Source organism: Stegostoma tigrinum, chromosome 28 (assembly GCF_030684315.1).
Source record: "Stegostoma tigrinum isolate sSteTig4 chromosome 28, sSteTig4.hap1, whole genome shotgun sequence".
Taxonomy (NCBI): domain Eukaryota; kingdom Metazoa; phylum Chordata; class Chondrichthyes; order Orectolobiformes; family Stegostomatidae; genus Stegostoma; species Stegostoma tigrinum.
The window spans coordinates 25,921,589-25,945,453 of NC_081381.1; the positions used below are offsets into that span (position 1 = coordinate 25,921,589).

General features: G+C 38.3%; 1 protein-coding gene across 17 annotated transcripts in view; it reads right to left on the reverse strand.

Annotated features, from left to right (window-relative positions):
• Positions 1–23,865, reverse strand: part of kcnab2a (potassium voltage-gated channel subfamily A regulatory beta subunit 2a) — a 275,606-nt gene that overhangs the window by 122,117 nt on the left and 129,624 nt on the right. Inside the window, exons 1-2 of one of the 17 annotated variants that reach the window (XM_048561303.2) lie at positions 17,359–17,454; positions 12,304–12,542 (exon numbers count right to left, since the gene is read on the reverse strand). The exons of 15 other annotated variants lie outside the window; for them this stretch is intronic. In XM_048561303.2, coding sequence (XP_048417260.1) covers positions 12,304–12,521 — 218 coding nt within the window. In that variant the 5' untranslated portion in view covers positions 12,522–12,542; positions 17,359–17,454. Of the gene's footprint in view, positions 1–12,303; positions 12,543–17,358; positions 17,455–23,865 lie in introns of those variants that run through there. One more of the 17 variants, XM_048561304.2, reaches the window with a different exon arrangement.

The window sequence follows — 23,865 nt, forward strand, 5'->3', positions numbered from 1 at the left end:
CACCATATCGCCAGGTTGCGGAGTAACTTGAGGTCAAGAAAGAAGTCATTACCTAGTGTCAGACGGTGTTATTAAGTGGTATTCAAAACAAATCTGCTGGCAACTTTTCCACTACTTTCCCCCCACTTTCACTGTGGATAAAGAACTCAGCTCTATCCATTGTGCTACCTTAAACTCGGAATTAAAAAAATTGCAGTCGAAATCTAATCTGGCCAATTAGACGATATTAAACTCGCTTGTATCACATTTGCCACATTTTTCTCCCCTTCACAATTCAGTACAACTCTTCATATGTGAACCAAGATTGAGTGTTTTTAATTCACTTGCGGGATGTGGTCATCGCCTTGAGAAGGTAGTGGTGGGCTGTATTCTTGGACCACTGCAATCTATTTGGTGGAGTTACACCCACAATACTGTCAAGAAAGTAGTGTGAGAATTTTGACCCATTACCACCACACATTCAATCCTGTTCAAAAACAGAAATTGGCATCACAAATTCTTCCTAAGAACAGGCAGCAAAAACCTTGCCTGATGTTTCCTTCTCTATATCGGAGGCAGTTGTAATCAAAAATAGCATGCCATTTTTTTGTCATTTGGGAAGCCAGCCGCTTTCTTCACCTGCAAGGGAGGTCAAGTAATTGGGCCAGTGGTGAGTTAAAACCCTTGAGTGGCCATTAACCGAACAGGCCTTAACTGCTGGCAAGTCAAAAAAAGGTCCAATGAAACTTCTTGGTCAGCGCTTAATTGCTGAGGTGGCAGGAAGGGGATGAGCATCTCTCCATGGCTAACTTGCTCCATCACTTGCCTTTCTCGCCCCCTCCCTTTCAACCTCCAGTGAGGTGAAAATTGATTCCATGGTAGCTCCCAGGCACACCACTGTTTAACAACAAAACCATTGCACTGCATTCTATCAGGAATATGGAATTAGAGTGTAAGTAGATACAATCAAATGAATAATAGTACACCAAACTCATGTAACTTCAAAGTGGTGGGATTGGAAAAAAAATGCCATCGTTCAATGTATTATATCATTTTTAGTTATTTGTGACATTTTCTAAAACTGTTTCTGAAATAATATTACAACAAAGATTATGGACCTTGACAACGTTCTGGCTGCAGTATTGAAAACTTGTGAATAAGGACTAGCTGCATCAGTACAGTTACAATACTAGCACCTACACAACAGTGTGGAAAATTGCCCAGGTAAATCCATTCAACAAACTGCAGCAGAAATCTAATCTAGCTGCCATCTCATCAGCTTAGAAAGTAGATACAGACAAAAAGGTCTGAAAATTGTAAGAGGAATCATGTATATATATCATTGTACAAAGTCACTGTAACATGACTGGCAGGAAAACTAAACTGCATTTAATCATCTCTAGCAAAATGCAAACGCTTCCAGGCCACTTCAAATAGATGGAATTATCAGACTTCAAACACGTAGAAGCATTAGTTTACTTGTTGTTCACTTTTACCGCCAAAACTGTGGAGCAGCATACTTATATCAAATCACCAAAAAGTGAGTTTAACATTTCAGCATGCAATAAAGAATGGAGTCTATTTGAACAACAAAACATGACCTTCCTGGATTAGGTACAGCTATCCCTTCTTTTCTTCACCTACTGTGTTCCTTAAAGAAAAACTTACAAAACAAAACAGTCAGCAAAAATCTTTTTTCCCCACAAGAAAATATGTAATTAGGGTGGGTTATGTTCCTCACCTACAAATTTTACATTATAAACTTACTGGGTGTCTTGAACCTAATTGGCCCAAAAATCCTCTTATGACTGAACTTCCACTCAACTTTGCTTCCCTGGATCCTCTTACTCCCTGACACATTACTGAATGGACCTCTCAAATTTTAAGTATAATATTGATCTTGCTCTTTGTGCATCTTCTCTGCAGCTGTAACATTGTAATCTTCACTCTGTTTTATTATCCTATGGTATGGTGTAATCTGCCTGTACTGCACGCAAAAACAAAAAGCTTTTCACTGTACCTAGGTACATGCAACAATGATAAATCAAATAAAATCAAATTTCCAGGCCCGCAGCATTCTCTCTCATACGCGTTCAATCACTGTTTCCCTCTCTGCATTTCTCCTGGTCATTGCTTCTTTTTCCATCACCCTCCACCCACTGCTTGTCTCTCTCCCAACATTCACTGTGCTACGAAGCAAGTGTAAAGGCAAATGAGGCAAAAAGAAGGGTAGCCACAAGTGGAAAAGATGATGAGCTTTTCAGCGGTAGTAATAAACTGAACATTGCAGCAATTATAAGCAAAAACATTTAAAAAGCAACTATATTTGAAGTATCTATGCCACAGCACAAGTTTCCTAAATACTTAGCAAATTTTGTTGCTTATGATGATTTCTCTAAAAAAGAGGGGCAAAGCTAAACTACAAGGTTCAATAGTGAATACTGCAGTATTGTGATATTTTTGAGATGTAAAACATTGAATATTCTCATCTACTTGCATGAGAAAATGGGTCAAGCTATAAGTGGAATTGTGTCACACAACTGCCAGGCAATGATCACCTCCAACAAGACAGAATCAAACTTTGCCCCATAAAATTCAATGGCATCGAATCTCCTACCAACAACAGCATTGACCAGAAAGTGAGCTGGACTAGCCATCTTAATATTGTGGCTACTAACTCAGGTCAGCAAATATCTCACCTCCTGACTCCACAAACCCTTTCCAGTATCTAAATGACAAGCCAAGAATGTGGTGAATTACTCTCCCTCTGCCTGAACAGATGAAGTTCCAAAAACACTCAATGAGATTGTCAGGATTCAGGACAAAATGACATTCTTGGTTGACGACCCACCCACCGCCTTCAACATTCACTCCCTTCCCTACCAATGCAGTGGCAACAGGGTTTACCATTATTGCAGTACAAGATGCACTGCAATAATTCACCAAAACTCCTCCTACAGAACATTCTGAATCCAACCTTTACTGTCTAGAAGGATAGAGGCTGATGTATGGGAAATTGGAATTGGGGAAGAGGACAATAGTACAATGCAAATTGTTTCTTTCTTCTACCCAAATTCTACAAAACATTTTGTAGCTTTGGGCACCAGATAAGTGCAGGTTGTGTACAGATCGGATGCTAATTTCAGATGAGCTCCTTGCAGCAAACTAGCATGACATCTGACTTCTCAATCCAATTATTTTTGGTATGATTGAAACTTAACACTGCCAATCTGAACTTAAGAGCAGTACAGTATTATATTATGGGACTGAATCTATTAAAAGCAGAAGAAGACTGTCCAGTCCACTTCAGCAAGACCATTAGCAGCCTTTACAAAAGAGACTATCAGTTGTCGAAGTTAGATCCTAATCCAGTCCCTGAGGGAGAAAGGACATTGTACAAGATCTAATGCTGTACTCTGCTATGCTACATAGTGCCTTTTAATATATTCACAGGACGTTCTACAGACAACATTAAATACATTTTGCAACAATGGTAAAAATGTATCTTATAATTTAATGTGAGTGAATTATCCAGCAATATAAAACATTAAAAATAGTGGTCACAATTTCTGTGAACAAACTGCAAATATACCAATTGAGTTAGTGATCCCTGATGGCTGCTGTGATCCAGTTCTACAGGTTTTTTCAAATCCTATTGTTTAAAGCATATGAAGCCAGCCTCCTACAAAGGTTCAATAAGTTATCCAGTGTATAGTTCGAATCATAGAATCCACAGAGTCTGGAAACAGGTCCTTTGGCCCAACAAGTCCACACCGAACCTCAGAACATCCCACATAGACCCATGTCCCTAACACTACAGGCAATTTAGCAAGGCTAATCCACCTAACCTGCACATCTTTGGACTGTGGGAGGAAACCAAAGCGCCCGGAGAAAACCCACGCAGACACGGGGCGAATGTGCAAATTCCACACAGTCGCCTGAAGCTGGAAATTGTACAGACGAGGAAGAATTTACATCCCTGCAGCTAGTATATATATTTATGGATGTCAGGTGAAGAAATTTAGGCTTGGTTCTGAAGCCCCTATAATTAAATATTACACTGGTACATTATGTCAAACCTCACACGAACAAATGCTTGGTAATTCAAAACCAAACTGTTATCTGACTCTAATGGTATCACTATTTAATCCCAGTTCATGAAGTGCTACGCAGTTCACACTTTGTGCACAAGATCTGCCAATATGAAGATCCTACTTTCCTCGATTCCTTTTTCCTTCATCAGTTTATCCAGTTTCTGTATTATTCATTTCAGCCACTCTGTACAATAGACAGTTCCACATTCTTGCTAATGATTGATAAAACAAGTTTTTTTTCTGAATTACCAGAACATTTCATGCATATTTCCAGAGTGTGGACACAGGCTTAACTTTAAAATATTCCTTTTATAAGGACAATGATGCACCTTCTAACATGCAAATGAACTCAGTTCATTTTATGAAAGATAATGTCAACTTATTAACACATCAAAAACAATACTAAAACTCAACAGCACATGAAACATATTTAAAGATAAAATGCAATTCAAAATGGGCATACTTAAGTTTGAAAGATTGTTTTAATACTTATGCTCACCATGCTGCTAGATTAAATTTTTATATCTTACTTGAAAGCAGTCATCTCCAAATGGCTGTAATTACTGAACTAGAAACTGGTACCATCAAAATCAATTTTTAAGGACAGGACATTTTGACTAGATTGTCAACAAGTGTCTCTGTTGCTGAAGGGAGGCAATGGCCTAGTGGTATTATCGCTTAACTGTTAATCCAAAGACCCAGATAACACGCTGGGGACGGGGGTTTGAATCCTGCCATGACACATAGTGGAATTTGAATTCAATAAAATATCAGGGATTAACAATCCAATGATGACCGTGAATGCATTGTTGGGAGAAAACACACTAGTGCCCTTTAGGGAAGGAAACTGCCATCCTTACCTGGTCTGGCCTACATGTGACTCCAGACCCACAGCAATGAGGTTGACTCTGAACTGCCTGCTGAACAATTAGGGATGGACAATAAATGCTGCCTAGCCAGTGACATCCTCATCCCATTATGAATAGAGGAAAACAAAATCATGCTTTCTCTTTTTTTAAACAGTTATCATTCTGGGGTAAGGATGAAAACAAAACTACAAAATCAAAGTTGTTCCTGCTTTGCTGCAACATTGTTACTGACGACTGGAAGGAAGTCCTACCAATCGTTCAAAATGACAACAACCTATCCATCATTGCCCACGACACAGAAAATCCCATAAAAACAAAAATATAACCTCCAAATGAAATTAAAATACCTTCGGTGTTATTATGTCTCCCTGTTGAGAAAATGAAGCCTACAGGTTGATGGGCAATCAATGGCTTTCATAACAAATAGAACAGGATCACAGTTCACAATGCAAAGTCATGCCACACCACCACACTATATCGTACAAAGCATTTGAAAATCACTCATATAACCTTCAAATGTCACATGTAAGTCATAAAATGTCTCAACACATCATAGTAGCCTTACCCCCACTTCATTAAAGCAAGTTTGCATGGATATTCTATAGTAAAATATAAGATGAAGAAAGAACAAAAACATTGTCAAAATAAAATACCTATGGAGAAGTTTATCAAAGCCAAAATTGTATCATGTTGCACACCATCAATAACAATGAGTCAAGCAACATTGTTGGAAAATAAGGCAGAGTTTAACATTTTCCTCAATATGCTTGGAGTTGGGGTACAGCATTCAATCAAGCAAGACAGTGACAAGTAGGGACCCCAGTGACCTTCCACATCAGCCCCAATCTATTTTGGGGTAGAGAGGCTGCTGTTGGAGTGAGTATGCTTCTGGATGGCTTTCCCACTCACTGCCAATCACATAGGCAATTAATACCAATTTACAGACCTCATTCAACTACTGCTGGCATTTCATAAGAGCCAAGAAGAATCACTAAGTGCCACCTACAGCTCATGCTGCAAAAACCCCTCCACATCCAGTGACGCACATCCCACCGTTTAACAGTGACTTGGATTCCTTAGCAACCATAAGCCTTGTGTCGAGTAAATTTCTGGTAGTCTCCACTGCTCCGTCAGCCATTACCTCCATGCATAACTACCGGTCTCTGAGGCAGCTCGAGGGGCGGAAATCCCAAACCCCCAGATCCTGTGGAAGACCCACTTGAGCATCTTATGGGAACTTGGTAGATTTTCAGTGACTGAGGCAGCCACTGAAAACCCAGCCTCCTGCATTAAATACCACCTATCACCCATATAGAGGAGAAATCCATTCCAATCAATTATTTGCGACTTCACAAAAACATTCAATGTTGCCCAGCTATTTGCAAAACCACTTTCTAAGTTTCAGACAAAAATAACACAACAGAACATATGACACAGTAACTAAAGTGTTCAGATTTACTGGTGATGTTTAAATTTCAGTCAAATTTACACAGGACTTAACTGCTTCAAACTGAATTAAACAAATATGTAAATACAGTCAGTGGGAAATGGCTGTCAATATCAACTGGTTGATTTTTACATTTTCAAATTAATATTAAAAGGCTAGTGGCTGATACAACACTAATGCTTGAAACTTAACTCTGGATTCAATATGTTAGATAAAATAAATCTTTCCAAAAAGACAGCAAGTTTATCCAATCAGTATCTAAAACATGTAGATTCATTTCCTCATGTGCTGCATTATTGGCCACCGGTGGAATGGCAATATAGTTGCAAAATTTGCCTCAGTGAACAACCAGAAAGCTGCTGCTTTAAACTGTTAAATCTTGACAAAAATAAATACAGTTACAGTAATAACAATTTTCACAAAACAAAAAATTCTGTTACATTTTAAACAATTTAGCTTACACTTCAATATTAACACAGTTGGGAGAATCATTAAAACACTGAGCTCTTTGTGCAACTGAGAAAATGTGTTAAAAACATGGATATGTTAATATCTTCTGCTGGCTACCATGACATGACTAAGTTTCTGCTAACAGTAAGAAACCTAATTCCTCAGGCATCAACAAACGTAGTAATGTGATCACTGGCTGTTGTAAAATCTGCGTGCATTACCTTAAATTACAACATGCACTGAACAAGCCATCAGGTAATACAAAGGTATCATTAACGCATGTAACCTTAGTAGCATTAGAAACAGTAGTATGATCTATTCTTAAAGAGGTAGAATTTCTAAAATGAAATCTTTCAGAATCAAATATGTGGTACATTCAACAAAAGGATCGATTTGAAACATTTTTAGAAGTTCCTTATGACAAGATGAAAAAAACAATTTTGTCAATCATTTAATTCATTTCTGATTTTTTTTTTGTATATGAGCGAGTTCTTAAAAAGAACCTGTAATGTTTACTTGAATGAAAAATTACCGGAAAACAGATTTCAGCAACACAGCCAAAGACTTTTTATATCAATCAAATGAATGTAAATTTTGTTGACAAATGCACAATTAGTGCTGAGAGGACTATATAAAATTTAACGATATAGTTAGTATTTTAAAAGCACAAGATGGAATCTATGCCATACAAGGGCAACGACATGTGGGTCTTCTTAAATCCCTTGAAGCATTTTACATGTGAATCTAGGAATAAAAGAATCATCTTAACATCACGAAGGTGAACACCGACCGTCTATGACTGATCCAAATTTCTGTTTTTTTAATTAAGCACTGCTAGTGGCGTTACGTTGGAAAAATCTGCTTAGTCTGTGCTATAACAGTTTTTTGTAGCTAATACCACATGCAAATTATTTTTAATCAACTCATTCAGACATGTTAATACATACCTCTGCAGTAGTTGGGACCTGAATCCAGTCCTTTTGGCTCAGAGTTAGGAACACCACCATTGTACCATAGCAACACATACTTTGAACAATTTAATCCAACCATTAATGAACTGTTATCCTCAAATTCAGTGTGGACTTATAACACTATGTGTGTGAGCCCCTTGGGAAACGGTTTCCAAATGGCAACAACTAAAGTCTAAACAAAATCCTCACTTAAGCAGGTACCTGGGCCTCAAAGTCTACATTGGCTTTATTAAGGGTAGACTAGGAAAAGAAGTTATGTTTGTGCACGTTTTCTTTTGTTCAAGGAGCCAAAGTATTTGCCTGCTTAAGAATTTTCTGATCTTTACTGGCATGATTCACAGAGTACGATCTGTAACTGACAATTAAAAAAAAGTTAGCGAGTTTGGATTTTGCCATCTCTTAGGATCTTGTATGTTATTCATATCATTAGAATTGGAAATTTCTGACCAAATGCAAAAAACTGATTATTTACTGGCATAAAAACAAAAATGCCAGAAATAGCAGAGCTTGATATCTAATGAAAGGAACTAACAACTTTTCTGACAAAAAATTGTTCAACCAAAACATTAATGTTTTCTCTCTTTCCACACATGCTGCCAGACTTGAAAACATCCAAAATTTTCCCCATTTGTTTCAGATTTCCAGCATACATTTGACTTTACACTTGTTTAATGACGATTCAGCAAGAAAGGCATGCATACAAAGTCTTTCACTGATACTGAATGTTATCAGATTTACTAATGATTAGCAAACAGCAATTTCCATTCGATGGAACAGTTCTCAATGCAGAAGAGAGAGTGCAGGACACAGTGAATGTTGGGAAGATGCTTCCACTGGTAGGAGAGCACAGCCTTAGAGTAAAGGGAAGACCTTTTAGAATGGAGATAAGGAGAAACTTCGTCAGCCAAACAGTGATGAACCTATGGGAGTCACTGCCACAGAAGGCTGTGGGGGCCAGGTCATTGAGTACATTTAAGACTGAGACAGATAGGTTCTTAGTTATCAAGGAGTTCAAGGGTTACAGGGAGAATGCAGGAGAATGGGGCTGAGGAACTTATCAGCCATGACTGAATGGCAGAACTGACTCAATAGACCAAATAGCCTAATTTCTGCTCCTTGGTCTAATCGTGTTTATACTGAAAAATTACATAACGGGTTGTTCAACATATATTTACATATTAACTTACATTTCCCAAGATCTATCGGTATATATACATCCAATGCAATAATCTCTCCATTCCAATTAGGGCTTATCTTTAACTTTTCAAACAAGGATTAGCTAGATTTTGTTAAACTGAAAACTCCTCAAAAACTTAGCAGGATTATAAAATATAATCAAATTTCCCATTGCCACGAAGTAGTACTAGCTCAGTGCTCCCTGATATATTTCTGGATTCTACAGAACAATTACACAGATTTATCCTGATTGACACCATCCATGCTGATTAGCTTGTCTGGCATCAACATTCCCTTCTTGATTCATAAATATTGGTCTCATATTGAATGTAAGATAATAATTCACCCTGGCAAAGTCACACCAATGATTCCGGACATTTCAAAACACAAATTGGAGCACATTAAAATTGTTTCAAAAGATTGCTCAAAGAGACAACTTTTCAATAGCTCTTGTGAAACAAAAGCCTTTTGTTCAAGCATCTGTTTGTTACAAATGTAACTGAATGATAACAGTGCTAAAGGGGTTACATTATGAAAACAAATTGCAATGGCTTGTATTACCCTGCTGCTTGTAGCTACTCCATCAAGAGATCTGCCTTATGGTATGTTGTGCCTTTTATTTTACACTTGCCTTGCATATTAACTGCAGCTCGTCTGCAATCACTCCTATTATGTATAAACTCGCTATAGTCTTCCCAGACCATCGCGCTACTCTCTTATTAGAGAAGTGATTGGTGGTGGTTTAATTGGTGGTGATGGCCTAGCGGTATTATTGCTGGATGGTTAATCCAGAGACCCAGATAATATGCTGGAGACCTGGGTTCAAATCCCAAAATGGCAGATGGAGGAATTTGATTTCAATAAATATGTGGAATTAACAATCTAATCATGACCATGAATCCATTGTCAAAAAAACTCATCTGGTTGACTAATGTCCTTTAGGGAAGTAAACTGCCATCCTTGACAACAAAATGTGAGGCTGGATGAACACAGCAGGCCAAGCAGCATCTCAGGAACACAAAAGCTGACGTTTCGGGCCTAGACCCTTCATCAGAGAGGGGGATGGGGAGAGGGAACTGGAATAAATAGGGAGAGAGGGGGAGGCGGATCGAAGGTGGAGAGAGTATAGGTGGGGAGGTAGGGAGGGGATAGGTCAGTCCAGGGAAGACGGACAGGTCAAGGAGGTGGGATGAGGTTAGTAGGTAGTTGGGGGTGCGGCTTGGGGTGGGAGGAAGGGATGGGTGAGAGGAAGAACCGGTTAGGGAGGCAGAGACAGGTTGGACTGGTTTTGGGATGCAGTGGGTGGGGGTGAAGAGCTGGGCTGGTTGTGTGGTGCAGTGGGGGGAGGGGACGAACTGGGCTGGTTTAGGGATGCAGTAGGGGAAGGGGATATTTTGAAACTGGTGACGTCCACATTGATACCATATGGCTGCAGGGTTCCCAGGCGGAATATAAGTTGCTGTTCCTGCAACCTTCGGGTGGCATCACTGTGGCAGTGCAGGAGGCCCATGATGGACATGTCATCTAAAGAATGGGAGGGGGAGTGGAAATGGTTTGCGACTGGGAGGTGCAGTAGTTTGTTGCGAACTGAGCGGAGGTGTTCTGCAAAGCGGTCTCCAAGCCTCCGCTTGGTTTCCCCAATGTAGAGGAAGCCACACTGGGTACAGTGGATGCAGTATACCACATTGGCAGATGTGCAGGTGAACCTCTGCTTAATGTGGAATGTCATCTTGGGGCCTGGGATAGGGGTGAGGGGGGAGGTGTGGGGGCAAGTGTAGCATTTCCTGCGGTTGCAGGGGAAGGTGCCGGGTGTGGTGGGGTTGGAGGGCAGTGTGGAGCGAACAAGGGAGTCACGGAGAGAGTGGTCTCTCCGGAAAGCAGACAGGGGTGGGGATGGAAAAATGTCTTGAGTGGTGGGGTTGGATTGTAGATGGCGGAAGTGTCGGAGAATGATGCGTTGTATCCGGAGGTTGGTGGGGTGGTGTGTGAGAACGAGGGAGATCCTCTTTGGGCGGTTGTGGCGGGGGCAGGGTGTGAGGGACATGTTGCGGGAAATACGGGAGACGCGGTCGAGGGCGTTCTCGATCTCTGTGGGGGGAAAGTTGCGGTCCTGGAAGAACTTGGACATCTGAGATGTGCGGGAGTGGAATGCCTTATCGTGGGAGCAGATGCGGCGGAGGCGGAGGAATTGGGAATAGGGGATGGAATTTTTGCAGGAGGGTGGGTGGGAGGAGGTGTATTCTAGGTAGCTGTGGGAGTCGGTGGGCTTGAAATGGACATCAGTTACAAGCTGGTTGCCTGAGATGGAGACTGAGAGGTCCAGGAAGGTGAGGGATGTGCTGGAGATGGCCCAGGTGAACTGAAGGTTGGGGTGGAAGGTGTTGGTGAAGTGAACTGCCATCCTTACCTGGTCTGGCCTACATGTGACTCCAGATCTACAGCAATGTGGTTGACTCTGAATTGACCGCTGGGCAATTAGGGATGGGCAATAAAAGCTGCCTTGCCAGCAACACCCTCATTTTGTGAGTGAATAAAGAAAAAAAATCCCTGAGGATCACTATGCCTCAGGTGACAGGAAGTTGAGAAGGAGAATCCTCCTGAAAACTTCAAAGGGTTGACAGAAAGAGGTGATATTTTTCTCATTGGGGAGTTCAAAATATAACCCTAAAATTAGAGCTAGGACTTAAGACAATATTATAAAGTATAGCTTCTGACAGAATAATGGAAATCTACAATTAACTCCCTCAAAAGACTGTTAGGGAAAATGAAAATCTCAAATCTAAGAAGAATAGATTTTCAGTAGGTAAGGATATTAAGGATTGTGAGAACAAGGTGGGCAGATGGGGGTCTAAAATATGAATCTGCCATAATTTCATTGAATGGTGGAACAAGCTAAAGGAGCCAAAAGGCTTAACCATGTGCAGCAAAATATGTGGACTCTATTTCTACTAATAACAGGTCTATACAGAACACCATTTAAAAAGTAGCCCCTTTCCTTCAGTGTCCATAAATTCAGTGAAGAACCTTCCAAATTAGAATGAGTGGTAACAAATCAACTTCTTCTAGAAGGATATCAACTCACCAATCTTCTCATATTATCCCTCAATCTCAATTTATATCATCAGCTTCATGTGCTTTTCTCTTGATTCTCATTATAGATTCCATTTCCAGAGGTGACCTAGTAACTTATACAAATCCATTTTCTACATTTTTACTTTGTACACAGACCAACATTTCAGTATGCAAGGCAGGGTACATTACAGGAAACAGTGATGATCAACCATGCAACACAGCAAATGAAAGAACATTCCCCTTACCTATACTTCATGCCTGTCTGATAGGCAGTACAATTTTCCAGCGACAGACAGTGCATTAGGAGAAACTCTTCCATCTTCTTCGATTGGACCAAGGCTCTGACTTCTCGGAGCTTCTGCATCTCTATTGTATCAGTGTGCCGCACCTGATTCAAACCCTGATCTGAATGGTATCTAGTTATTCGTTCCTTCAAGTTTTCAGTGTAAGACATGGACAGCATTTTCTCAACTATCTTGGAAATCTGCAAATTTTCAGGTTGAACATTTTTACACAAGAAGACCTGAATTACATTTGCTGGGGCCCTAATATCTCAGTAATGTTAGATCTGGGAGTGGTGAACATGTTGAGGTGGTAAAGGACATTAGCTAACCATCCAAATACTTTAAGCTCAACTGTCTAAAAATAGGACCACTTGCATGTTCACGAGCTACACTATTCTGGATGCCAACAAACAAGCAATTTAGCATTCTGTAACTGGATCTCATTGTCACCAAAGATCCTCTCAAAATAGCAAAGAAAAAAGTAGTTAGTTTCATAATATGTACAACATGATTTTCATGTATTTTAAGAAGCACACTTAGATCCTTCTAATGTTATCAGATTGAAAGATTTCCACTTATAAAAATTAAATAAAAGCAGCCACTGGGAAATACATCATTGCTTAAACTTTTCTACAGGATTTGAAGCAGTTACATGGCAACTGAATGACTGCATTTGGCTTTTAATGACATCATCCAATAATTCACAGTTGTACAACTGGAATATCAACAGCATTTGGTGTTTCCTGGGACCAAAACACGTTTGATAGCATGTTAGCAAACAAGTTAATAGCAAAACCTGCTACTCCTAATGAGAATCCTAATGAACGAGCTTTGGTAGCAAACTGAAAATTCTATTATAGAAGGTGAAGCACTAAAAACAAAATATAAATAATAACCACCTGAAAAGATTATGGTAATTGGAGAGATTGTCAGGCACTTTCCCTAATTTTTCCATCTCTAGTCAGGTACCTTTTCCCTGAAGGAGATGGTAGACAGATAGTCAGATCTTCAATCTATGGTGAAGAGAGCAGTCAAAGAGAGGTGCATAAAAGATTGAACAGTTTATTTTCCAATTTTTAATCCATTGTGAAACCTTCAGTCAGCTTCCATTAGGTAACTGATTCTGACAATATGATGGAGCATGAGGAAGAGCAACGCAAGGAATTTGTTTCTTGGAGATAGAAAAATTGCAATATTGTTATTGTTTGACGTTTATGCACACAATTTTCATTTATTTGAAGATGTGTGATCATCCCCAGAAATTTAAAATGTGGCACCAAAATTTTTATAGACTTTTCTCTCCACCTTGACAGAAGGCTCTGATTAATGTACGAGTACCACTCAGTAGGCATCCTCAGAACTCCCATAATTCACTCACATTATCTGAACAATAAACTTAAAGTGTGTTAATTTGCAAAGTTAGGAGAAGAATCAAGTTTGAATTTTATATTACTCTCAACTGAATACAGGCATTTCTAGCAGAAATTATTAGATATTAATCAGGAACAGGAACCATGGCTAAGTTCACGCTTCCTAACTTGGGACCTCACTGAGGTATACTGTTGCTGCCCACATCGGCACCCTATCAAATCACGTGGCATAGGCCATCAGTGCACACAGTGAAGAGAAAACAATGTATTTTTCACTGTCATTCAAGACAAAAAGAATATTAACTCACTGACTGTGACTAGATTGTTCACAGACCAGATGGAAGAAGTAGTGAGGCTTTTCTTGTGACAATAAAGCTAAATCTTCTAGTAATTATCCAGAACATATTCTGATTGTTAAAATGAAACCTTCCTGCTAATATGACTAATTTAAATCATTTAGACATGACAGCAGCTGTAGAATTTCAAATAATAAATTCTTCAAACTTGTTTTTACATTCAGTTTAGTGGCATGATTGTACTGCTGGCTTCCAAGACAAAAATCATGTAAACTGATGCTGGCCTCATGATGTTAATTTGTTGGATTTCCTATAGTTGAGATTACTGTCTTTAGTGAAATCAGGTGGCATGCATACACCACTGAACGCGATGTGAAAGATCATGCCCATAAATTGTGAAAGGGGAAGCCTTCACTTAACCTTGCACCACTGCTAACAAAAAAGATCATTTGTCAATTAATTAAATATTTTAGCATTTATAATGAAACATTTTTATAATCAAAACATAGAAATATTATGCCTCGTTACAAAAAAGGTACTTCTAAGATACCAGTTTTTAAATTGGTTCAAATATTTACAATTTTTATTTAGGCAAGTCCCACGGAGAACAACATAACAAAACTCCTTTCCAGCCTCTGAGGCAGGTTCTTCACTCTCCCATCATTTTCTTTAAAGATACCAACTTTTGCTGGGTAACAATCTCATGGTGCTTTTCATTTCTTTGCTCAACCACCCAGCATGGTTAAGCTTTTCCAGTAGAATTAGGCAAGCAGTTCAAATTGAGCGGCATCACGGTAAAACTCAATCCTTTTCTCAAAAGTGGGAATCACTAGAAAGTAAGTCACTGGACAACGGAAACAGGTACAACAAATAATTTTCTCCTGAGGTCAATTATATGGTCTTTATAATTACACAAGCTGAAAAACAACCAGCATAAATGGGATCAAACACAGAATTTTCTTGAACTGTGGTTTAGCAATCCATCACCATAACCAGTTAAGTTTCACACTTTTTAAAATGTATGTATTGTTTATATGCACAGTATTAATAAATATACAAGAAAGCCTCACTTCTCTTGTACTGGCTTTCAAAGACAATGCTATACGAGGTTAGTGTATTTAACAATTTGTAATCATGGTCATAAATTAATATTTGCATTTTGCCTGAAAGTAAGAAATGCCAAAACCACAACCAAAATTAACTGTTAGGTTATTCATAACATTTTTTGTAGTATTGAACAACATATTTTTGAAGAATATTTGAAAAAGAGATGCCATATTTCTAATACTGATCTTTGAAGGTGGCATTTTGGTGTGCCCTGGACATGGTCTGAATTAAATATTTTCTTTTTTAAAAACTGTAACGCATATACTTATTTATTACACATTCAGATGGTGCATTCAGATTTGTTCGAGTTTCCATTAAATATTTTAACATTCAATGTTAGTTTGAACTGAAGTAGCAACAAAACATATGGGTCTTAGATAAGACATTACCAGGCTGTAATCAGAAACTGGGCTGCAGAAGGTGGCAAGGCTCATGCGCCAAATTGTCACTTAATGACATACTGGAAAGCATATGAAGGAAACATGCAAATTAAACAAAGCTGGAAAAAAGGGATAGAACCTAAATGACAAATACAAATAAAATTAAAGTACAGAAAAATAAATGTTTTGTTATAGCATGAAGTACACACATTAAAACAAGGAGATGATTAAATACAAGCGTAATTTATAAGTTCAGATGTAAATTCAACATCAATTCAAATCAAAATGCCCTGCCTTTTCAGGCAAGATGGAAGAAGAGATGACTTTTATTATATTATATTATAAAAGGCGAGGAAGTTTCTGGATGCATGCAATAGTGGAATAGCAGGTCTGAGCAAGTATGATGATTACAGGGCAAAAGGAGCAATACCAGAATCTGGAGAAGTAAGGATAGACAGGGAAAACACTGTGGACCGGAGAGAAAAGAAAACAATGTAATAGCTCTATAATCTACTTTTAAGCTTGAGAAACATATCGAAGAATCATAGCTTCAAAGTTAAAAATCTCTTAAGACACAAAAACTTAATCTGTGTTAAAGAATAACAGACAGTTGCACTGAAAACTGGAACAAATATAAATGTGATCTACAAAAGTCCTTGAACTCTATTTGTAACAATGCCTCAGTTTCCTTCTGTGCTTAGCATAAAATTTAGTTATAAGCTAATAATGATTCACTGGTGGGCAATCAAATCTCTGTCGTGTAAATTTAACAGGGCTAAGTACCCTTTTTTCTCCCCCATATAATAAACTGTAGTTGGATGCAAAGCAGCAGGCAGCTATCTAAAATAGGCAAATCCCATTAAATTGGGATATACCTTAATACAATAATTGCGTAACTACAGTAAAAACTGGCATCTCCATTCCAAATGTCGACATTTGCTTTTGTAAGATTAAAAATATTGACAAAGTCCATTCAATTTATCAATTTAATTCTACATTTTTGTCCTATTTTCAGGGATTACTGATATCAGGAAATCAGTACATAAAACAGTACCATGAAGCTTTATTCTTGATTTGAAATTGGTATTGAAAATGAATGGTCATTATTTGCAGCCATCTTTGGTACAGCCCCACACACAAATATAAATTACTGAGTATTTCTTGCATGTTGTCGTTTTCCAATCCAAAATAAAAATCTATTGGTGTGTAATTTTTTGCTGTTGCAAGATAAGAAATAAACAGTAAAGCAAAGCAAAATGTTTCATAGCAGGCATACAGCAAAACAATTTTTACCAAACCTCTGGGAATGACTCTTCGCTTTGGTTAAGTTGAACTTTTGCTGCTGCTTACTATAATGCTTCTCCTTGAAAAAGGCACAACTAGAAAGGAAAGACCCCAAAGTTGTGCCAAAGGGGGAGGAGGTTCATATTGCAGCTAGAATTAAAATTCCATTGTGCAGCTTTCCCTATTAATATTACTAGAGATAATTTTAAAGAGTATTAAAATTAAGTTGTTAAAATAAAAATCCATTTCATTAAAATATGCAATACTAAATCATGCCTATCAAAAAAGCAATATTTTCCAGCAGCTGCTTTTATTTCAAAAATTTTAAACTTCGATAGACAATCTCATACCCCAAATTTACATTTCATGTTTATACACAAAGACTATATAAATCCCTTCCCTTCATATCTGTTGGTTTTAAGTTTACCATTTTTTAAAAATGCTCCAAGGCATCAGATAAAAGCTAAATTTAAAAATTAATAAAACTAAAAGTTTATATGCATACCCATTCAGGAAGATACACTCCAGCATCACTACTGTTTGTACATATTATTCTTCTAAACTAAAAGCAAAACTCACCCAACTGCCAGAGTAGCTGCTTGTTTAAAAACCAGGAATGGCTTTTAAGATCTATAAGACTCTACGACAGCACTTTGATATTTGGAGGGGGCGTTCTATTGTCAAAAGCAATTAGTAAGTACCAAATCCATTCCCCCTGCTATAGACTAAGTGGTTTTCTGATGCAGCCCATTTGCTCTTATCAGTGTACTTGCATCTTGGCAAATAGTGGTTAAATTATTTAGGGCATTCTCTTCCACTAAAAGCTTACTGTAGCAGATGAAGTATTGTTTACTGCTTAAAAGGGATAAAGCCACCACTACCTTAAATGAACCTAGGAACCTGTGCAGGCTTTTCATCAATTTTTGCAGAGTGCATATATTTTCGTAACTGAACAATAATGATTGGTTTAAAAGTGTGTTAAACCCCAAGATAAATGGAGCAATTGGTTCAATCTCCGAGAAACATAATTTCAGCAGAGGTTATTTTAGAATATTCTGATGTACAGATGCCTTACTGCTTCTTTACTAATTATAAGTTTATTGTACAATTATGCTGTATATGATAGCTGCTCGAACTAAAAAAATTAAAGCATGAACTCCTTTTAAACATGTACCACACCACAGCTGTTTATATTTCCTGGATTGAGATAGTTGCATTACTGCAGCACTATTGACACCCCAATGTCTGAAAATTTTCTTCTAAATAATTATTGGAATAAATAAAATTAAGTTCTGAAATTTCAATAAAAAGATATTTTTAAATGAAGCTTAAAAATTGAACTTTGTACTAATCCTAATTGTAATGCAACAAATAGAAAGATCACTAACCTACTAGAAATGAATGGACCAATATGCATCCAAATTGGTGACTGTGTAATACTTTTGATACCAGCGCTACCAAAAGCAAGGGAACTGATACTTACATAGCACCTTTAATGGAATAAAATGCCCCAAATTGCTTCAAAGGAATTGGCTCTTACCTCTTGGTGATTCACCCTATACTTGTCTTCACCTAGTTCTCACCTGAGGATCAAAATAATTGTTCACAATGCAACCACAGTTATAACTAGTAAAGCATTCAATGGCTCAGCCAAACCAGGCAAGGGTAGTGATCAGGTTTACTAACCTTAGCAACTTAAGGGTTTGTCTACTCTGGTCTTAAAGCTAGGACAAAGTCAAATTGAAGTAATACACCAGACTCTTCAAGAAAGCACTATTCAAGCCCAAGATTTCACTCCATGATCAGAACCTTTCAGCAATGAATAAATTCATGTAATTTAACAATTTCACGTTACCCAAGCTGCCTATAATGACAAAAAGACACATGTAAGAATTATTTAAGCAAGTATAGATTTCAACAAAAAGTCTGCCTACCAAACTGCAAGTTGACAGAATAATGGTCCTGGCTCACTCAGCTCCAACCATGACAGATTTGATCTGTGTACCAGCATCACACCAAGAAAGTCAACTATTTTCATTTAAACAGCCTTTGGAAGCTTCTGAAGATAAGATGGTAGGACAAAAAAAAAACAAGCATCCATGTAATCATCCAAGTTGTGGATGCTTGGCATGTACACCATGATGAGACAGTTACAACTTAGATGGACTGGTTATCTAGTGACATTTGAGTCAAAAATATGCAGCAGGTGGATATACATGTCCCCATTTGAACAACTGTTTATTTATTCTATTTGCATTTCTCAAGTCTATTCCTTTCTTCCTTCCTTCATTATTGACATCCGTGTGTTCCCAAATGAAATCTCTCTACTTGAAGTCCACTGGGGTAGAACTGTTCCACTGGGACAGGCTTCACTTAAGCCATGCTGGGACCAGTATCCTGGTGATTGAATAACTAGGTCTAGAGTGAGGGCTCTGAAACAATTAGAAGGGGGTAAGGAAAGCATATGAGAAAGGGGAAACAGCTTTGGGTTACAAATCAAAAAGGATATGGCAACTTTACAGGGTGGTTATTGTTATGGACCAGACCAACCCCTTAAAAACATATCACTGAGATAGCCCAGATCCCAACATTAATCTTACTTAAAGGGAAGTAAAAGATGCTGCACTGCAGATGTGCTTCAAATGATCAAACTACTAGACTTTAAGCAAAAGACACTTTATTCTTACACCACAGTTAAAATACAGACAAAGAAAGAATTGGCATAACTTAAACTCTACCAAAATATTTGACATAATAATATATTATTTAACTTCTACTCATCAACTGTTCCACTATACCAGCAAAACATTTACACACTCCTAGCAAAAGCAAAATCACTCACATGCTTTCTCTAGTGCAGGAGATAAAATGAATGAATCTAGCAGCAGAGACAGAACTCAATATTTTGCAGCAGTAGAAAAAGAACGATACTGAGCAGCTTCAACTCCAAATACCCCAACTTCAACAACTGAAAGCAAACAAAAATCCTGGGTCTGTGTGAGCCTAATTCTACCCACTCATGTTTCTTTTGTCTAGCCAAAAAAAGCCCAAAACTATTTACTATGCATTCCATAGAGCACAAACCTCGTCACCAGATTTACATCCCCACCTCCAAGAAAAATAGGACAGATTAATTTCCTCTTAAAGGTACACAGCATAATATCCAAAGTGGGGCAGGAAGAGTAAGTGTGTACAACAATACAAAAACAGCAGTAAATAGGCTAAAAAGGTAGGAGTGTGGGAGGGGGTTGGTGGAAGAATAGTTTAAAAAAAACTAAGCAAAAAAGCTCTTTACTTTGAATCTACATAGAAGTTGGAACAAAAAAACAATGTAAATTAACGAACAGCATAGAGGTTAATAGATATAATTTTATAGTCATTAGGAACATACTGTTACAAGGAGATCAAAGCTGCAACTAACTATTCAGGAGTGCCCGACTTGTTGAAAGAGCAGGCAGGAAGGACAGCAGTAACAAGGCGTGGAGCTGGAAGAACACAGCAGGCCAGGCAGCATCAAACACCCGAAACGTCAGCTTTCCTGCTCTTCTGATGCTGCCTGGCCTGCTGTGTTCCTCCAGCTCCACACGTTGTTATCTCAGACTCCAGCATCGGCAGTTTCTACTATCCGTAAGGATGGACAGGATGATGGGGTAACTTTGTTATTTTGGGTGGAATAAATACAATAAGAAAAGAAAAATTCTGGACTGGAATATATAAAATCCATGAGTAGAGATAAGAAATAACAAGGACAGGACAACACTGGTAGGAATGAGTCTTAGACTCCAGGTCTCCTAACAGGAGTTACATGGTAGGACAGAAAATAAATCAGAAAATAACAAAGGCATGTATAAGGAAAAAGGCACGTTGTCAATCATCGGAGATTTTAATCTTCATGTAGATTAGGAAAGTCAGATTGGTAGAAGTAGCCTAAAGGAAGAATTCATAGGATACATACAAGACAGTTTCCTAGAACGTGTGGATCCAGCTCGGGCTCAGGCCATTTTGGATCTGGTATAAGGAGGCAAGATTCATAAATGATGTCATAATAAAAGATCCCTTAGAAAATAACAACCATAACATGATAGAATTTAGTATTCAGTTTGAGAGTGAGTGACTTGGGTTGGAAACAATTGTGCTAAAATGAAATAAAGCTAATTTCAAAGGAATGAGGGCAGAGCTAGCTGGAGTGGACTTTGAAAGGAGTTTAGCAGCAAAGGTAGGTCAGAAATGATAGTAGACTTTAAGAAAATGGACCCTGGCTTACAACAAAGATGTATCGTAGTGAAAAAAGGAAGATTCTAGTTTGGGAATAAACCAACTGTGATTAACAGGACAAGTGAAGAATGACATCAAAATGAAAAAAAAAGTACAATGGGGAAAAAGACTAGTGGTAAGCCAGGGGTTTGGGAGATTTTAAAAACCAACAAAGACAAACCAAAAATGAAGAGAGAGAAAACAAACTTAAAGATAAACTTGCAAGTTATATCAAGACTCACAGAAACAGCTTCTTTAAATACATAAAAAGAAAGAGAACCCAAGGTGAAAATAGGCCCCTCAGAAAATAAAGCAGGGGAAATAATAGTGGAGAAACCAGGGGGTCCAAAAAGGGAGAAGAAATAAATTGAATAACTATCCATAAAGATAAGTAGGGGAAAACTAATGGGGCTAAAGAAGTGTCTCCTTGATGTGGTGCATTCTAGGATATTGAACAAAATAGCTTCAGAGATAGAGGTTGTACTAGTAGTGATTTTCCCAAGAACCTTTACATCCTGGAAAAGTGCCAAAGGATTTTAAATCTGTTATTGCAACAAAGGGATGAAAACAAAAAAAGGCCAATTGATTTAATATTTGTTATTGGGAAAACATTACCGTATATTTTGAAGGATGCAATAGCATACCACAAAAATACATAATGTAACCAAGCAGCATTAGCACAGCTCAATGAAGAGAAAATCATGCCTGGCAAATTTATTAGAATTCTTTGAGGATAAAGGAGAACCCACGGATGTAATAAATTAGGAATTCCAGCACATGTTTGGTAAGGTGCTACAAGTTAACTTACTCAATAAACTTAAGAGCCCATGGTGTTAGAGGCAGAATATTAGCATGATAGAGGATCGGATAACTAATATAGGACAGAATGTTGGGATATGAGGAACATTTTCAGGATGGCAACCTGTAACCAAAGGAGTGCCACAAGGATCAGTGCTAGCCACAACTATTTACAATATATAGTAATATTTGGGTGAAGAAAATTAATGTGCTATAGCCAAGTTTGTAGATAACAAAATTAGGTGAGAAGGCAAGTGGTAAGGATGACAACAATTCTGCAGAGGGACATAAACAGGCTAGGTGAGTGGGCAAAATCTTGGCAGATAGAAAATAATGTAGGGAAAATGTGAGGAATAGCAGGAGGAATAGAAAGGCTTAATAGAACTTAAATAGAAAAAGACTGCAGAAAGTGTAGCGCAAAGGATATTGGGAGTCCTGATAGATAAATCACAAAAGGCTAGCATACAAGTTCAGCGGGTATTAGGGAAAACAGGCCGAATGTCCATCTTTATTTCAAAAGGGAATGCAACATAAAAAAAAGAGAAGTCTTACTAAAACTTTACAAGGCATTAGTTTGACCACACCTGGAACACAAAGAACAGTTCTGGTCCATTTATCTAAAGAAAGATATATTGGGTAGTCTTGGTAATGTTCACTGGGTTGATCCTGGAGATGGAGGGATTGTCTTATGAGGAAAGATTGAGCAGGTTGAACTTGTATTCATTGGAGTTTCAAAAAGTGAAAAGGTAGCCTTATTGAAATATACAAAATTCTTAGGGGCTTGACAGGATAGATGCATAAAGCTTATTTCTCCTTAAACAGGAGAGTCCAGGACCTGAGATAATAATCTTAAAACATGGGGTTACCCATATAAAACAGGAATGAAGAAGAATTTCTTCTTTGAGAGTGCTGAATCTGTGGAATTCTTTACCAAAGAGGGCTGTAGACACTGGGTTGCCAAGTGTATTTAAGGCTGAGACAGGCAGATTTCTAAATCAGTAATAAAATCCAGGGTCATGGGGGAAAATGCTAGAAAGCAGAGTTGAGGATTATCAGATCAACCATGTCAACAGTGATACTGCAACTTCTATCTGCCACAGTTTATACTTCAAAAGAAAAAGGGATCAACAGCACTCAGCAATTCATATACCACCAACTCATTTGCTCTTCATCACAACTAGGACAACCTACACATCACGTACGCTCACAAAGGCTTGAATGGGAAAAGGACACTAAATGCTTGTTTGAACATGCAACATCCATCCTTTGAGAGGTGTGGCAGGTGCCGCTCTGCACAGATAGTCAGGAGGAGTGACAAACAGGCAACCAGGATTTGTCCTCTCACTTTACTCCTTAAGGGCCCTGCAGAACCATCTCCCCTCTGATAGGGATCCAAATGCCTCTAGCTGCTCCATCTGAGGAGAGTGCCCAGAAGGCCACAGCACTCCAGGCAAGGGCTATCAGAGGATGATGCCAAAGTTTTCTGTGCAAATTGGCAAACAATAGGTCAGCAGGCTTCCACCAGTTCAGCTGTGGCTGCTGAGAGAACAAAAAATTAAAGAATATTGAATTCTCCTTGGGTGTATGAGTATGAACAGTTTGTAATGCACTCATAAGTAAAGAAATGCACCACCAGTTTTCAAAATCCTTTGGTCTTGTGCAATCTAACTAAACTATTAACAGTTTTATGTTTCCTTCTAGAATAGCTTGGAGGCAAATTCTTAACAGCATAAACCACACAGCATACGAATGCATTGACTTCTGATTCCGGTAATCACTGCCACGGATTGACCTTGTAAGTCCATGCGGTGGCAGGAAAAGAATAGAGGGACATAGTAGCAGGGAGATAATCATCCGTACACATTCATATGTGCTTCAGGTGCAGGGTTGCACACAGTACTGGTGCTCTCACACACAGGTCTAATCGGGGAGGTGAAAACTCTCTGGCAAGCAGCAATGTGAGCTACATAGTTGTGTTGCATGAATAAAATCAGCATTGTGCAGCTCTCCTACATCTGTGACAAATGGATGTCC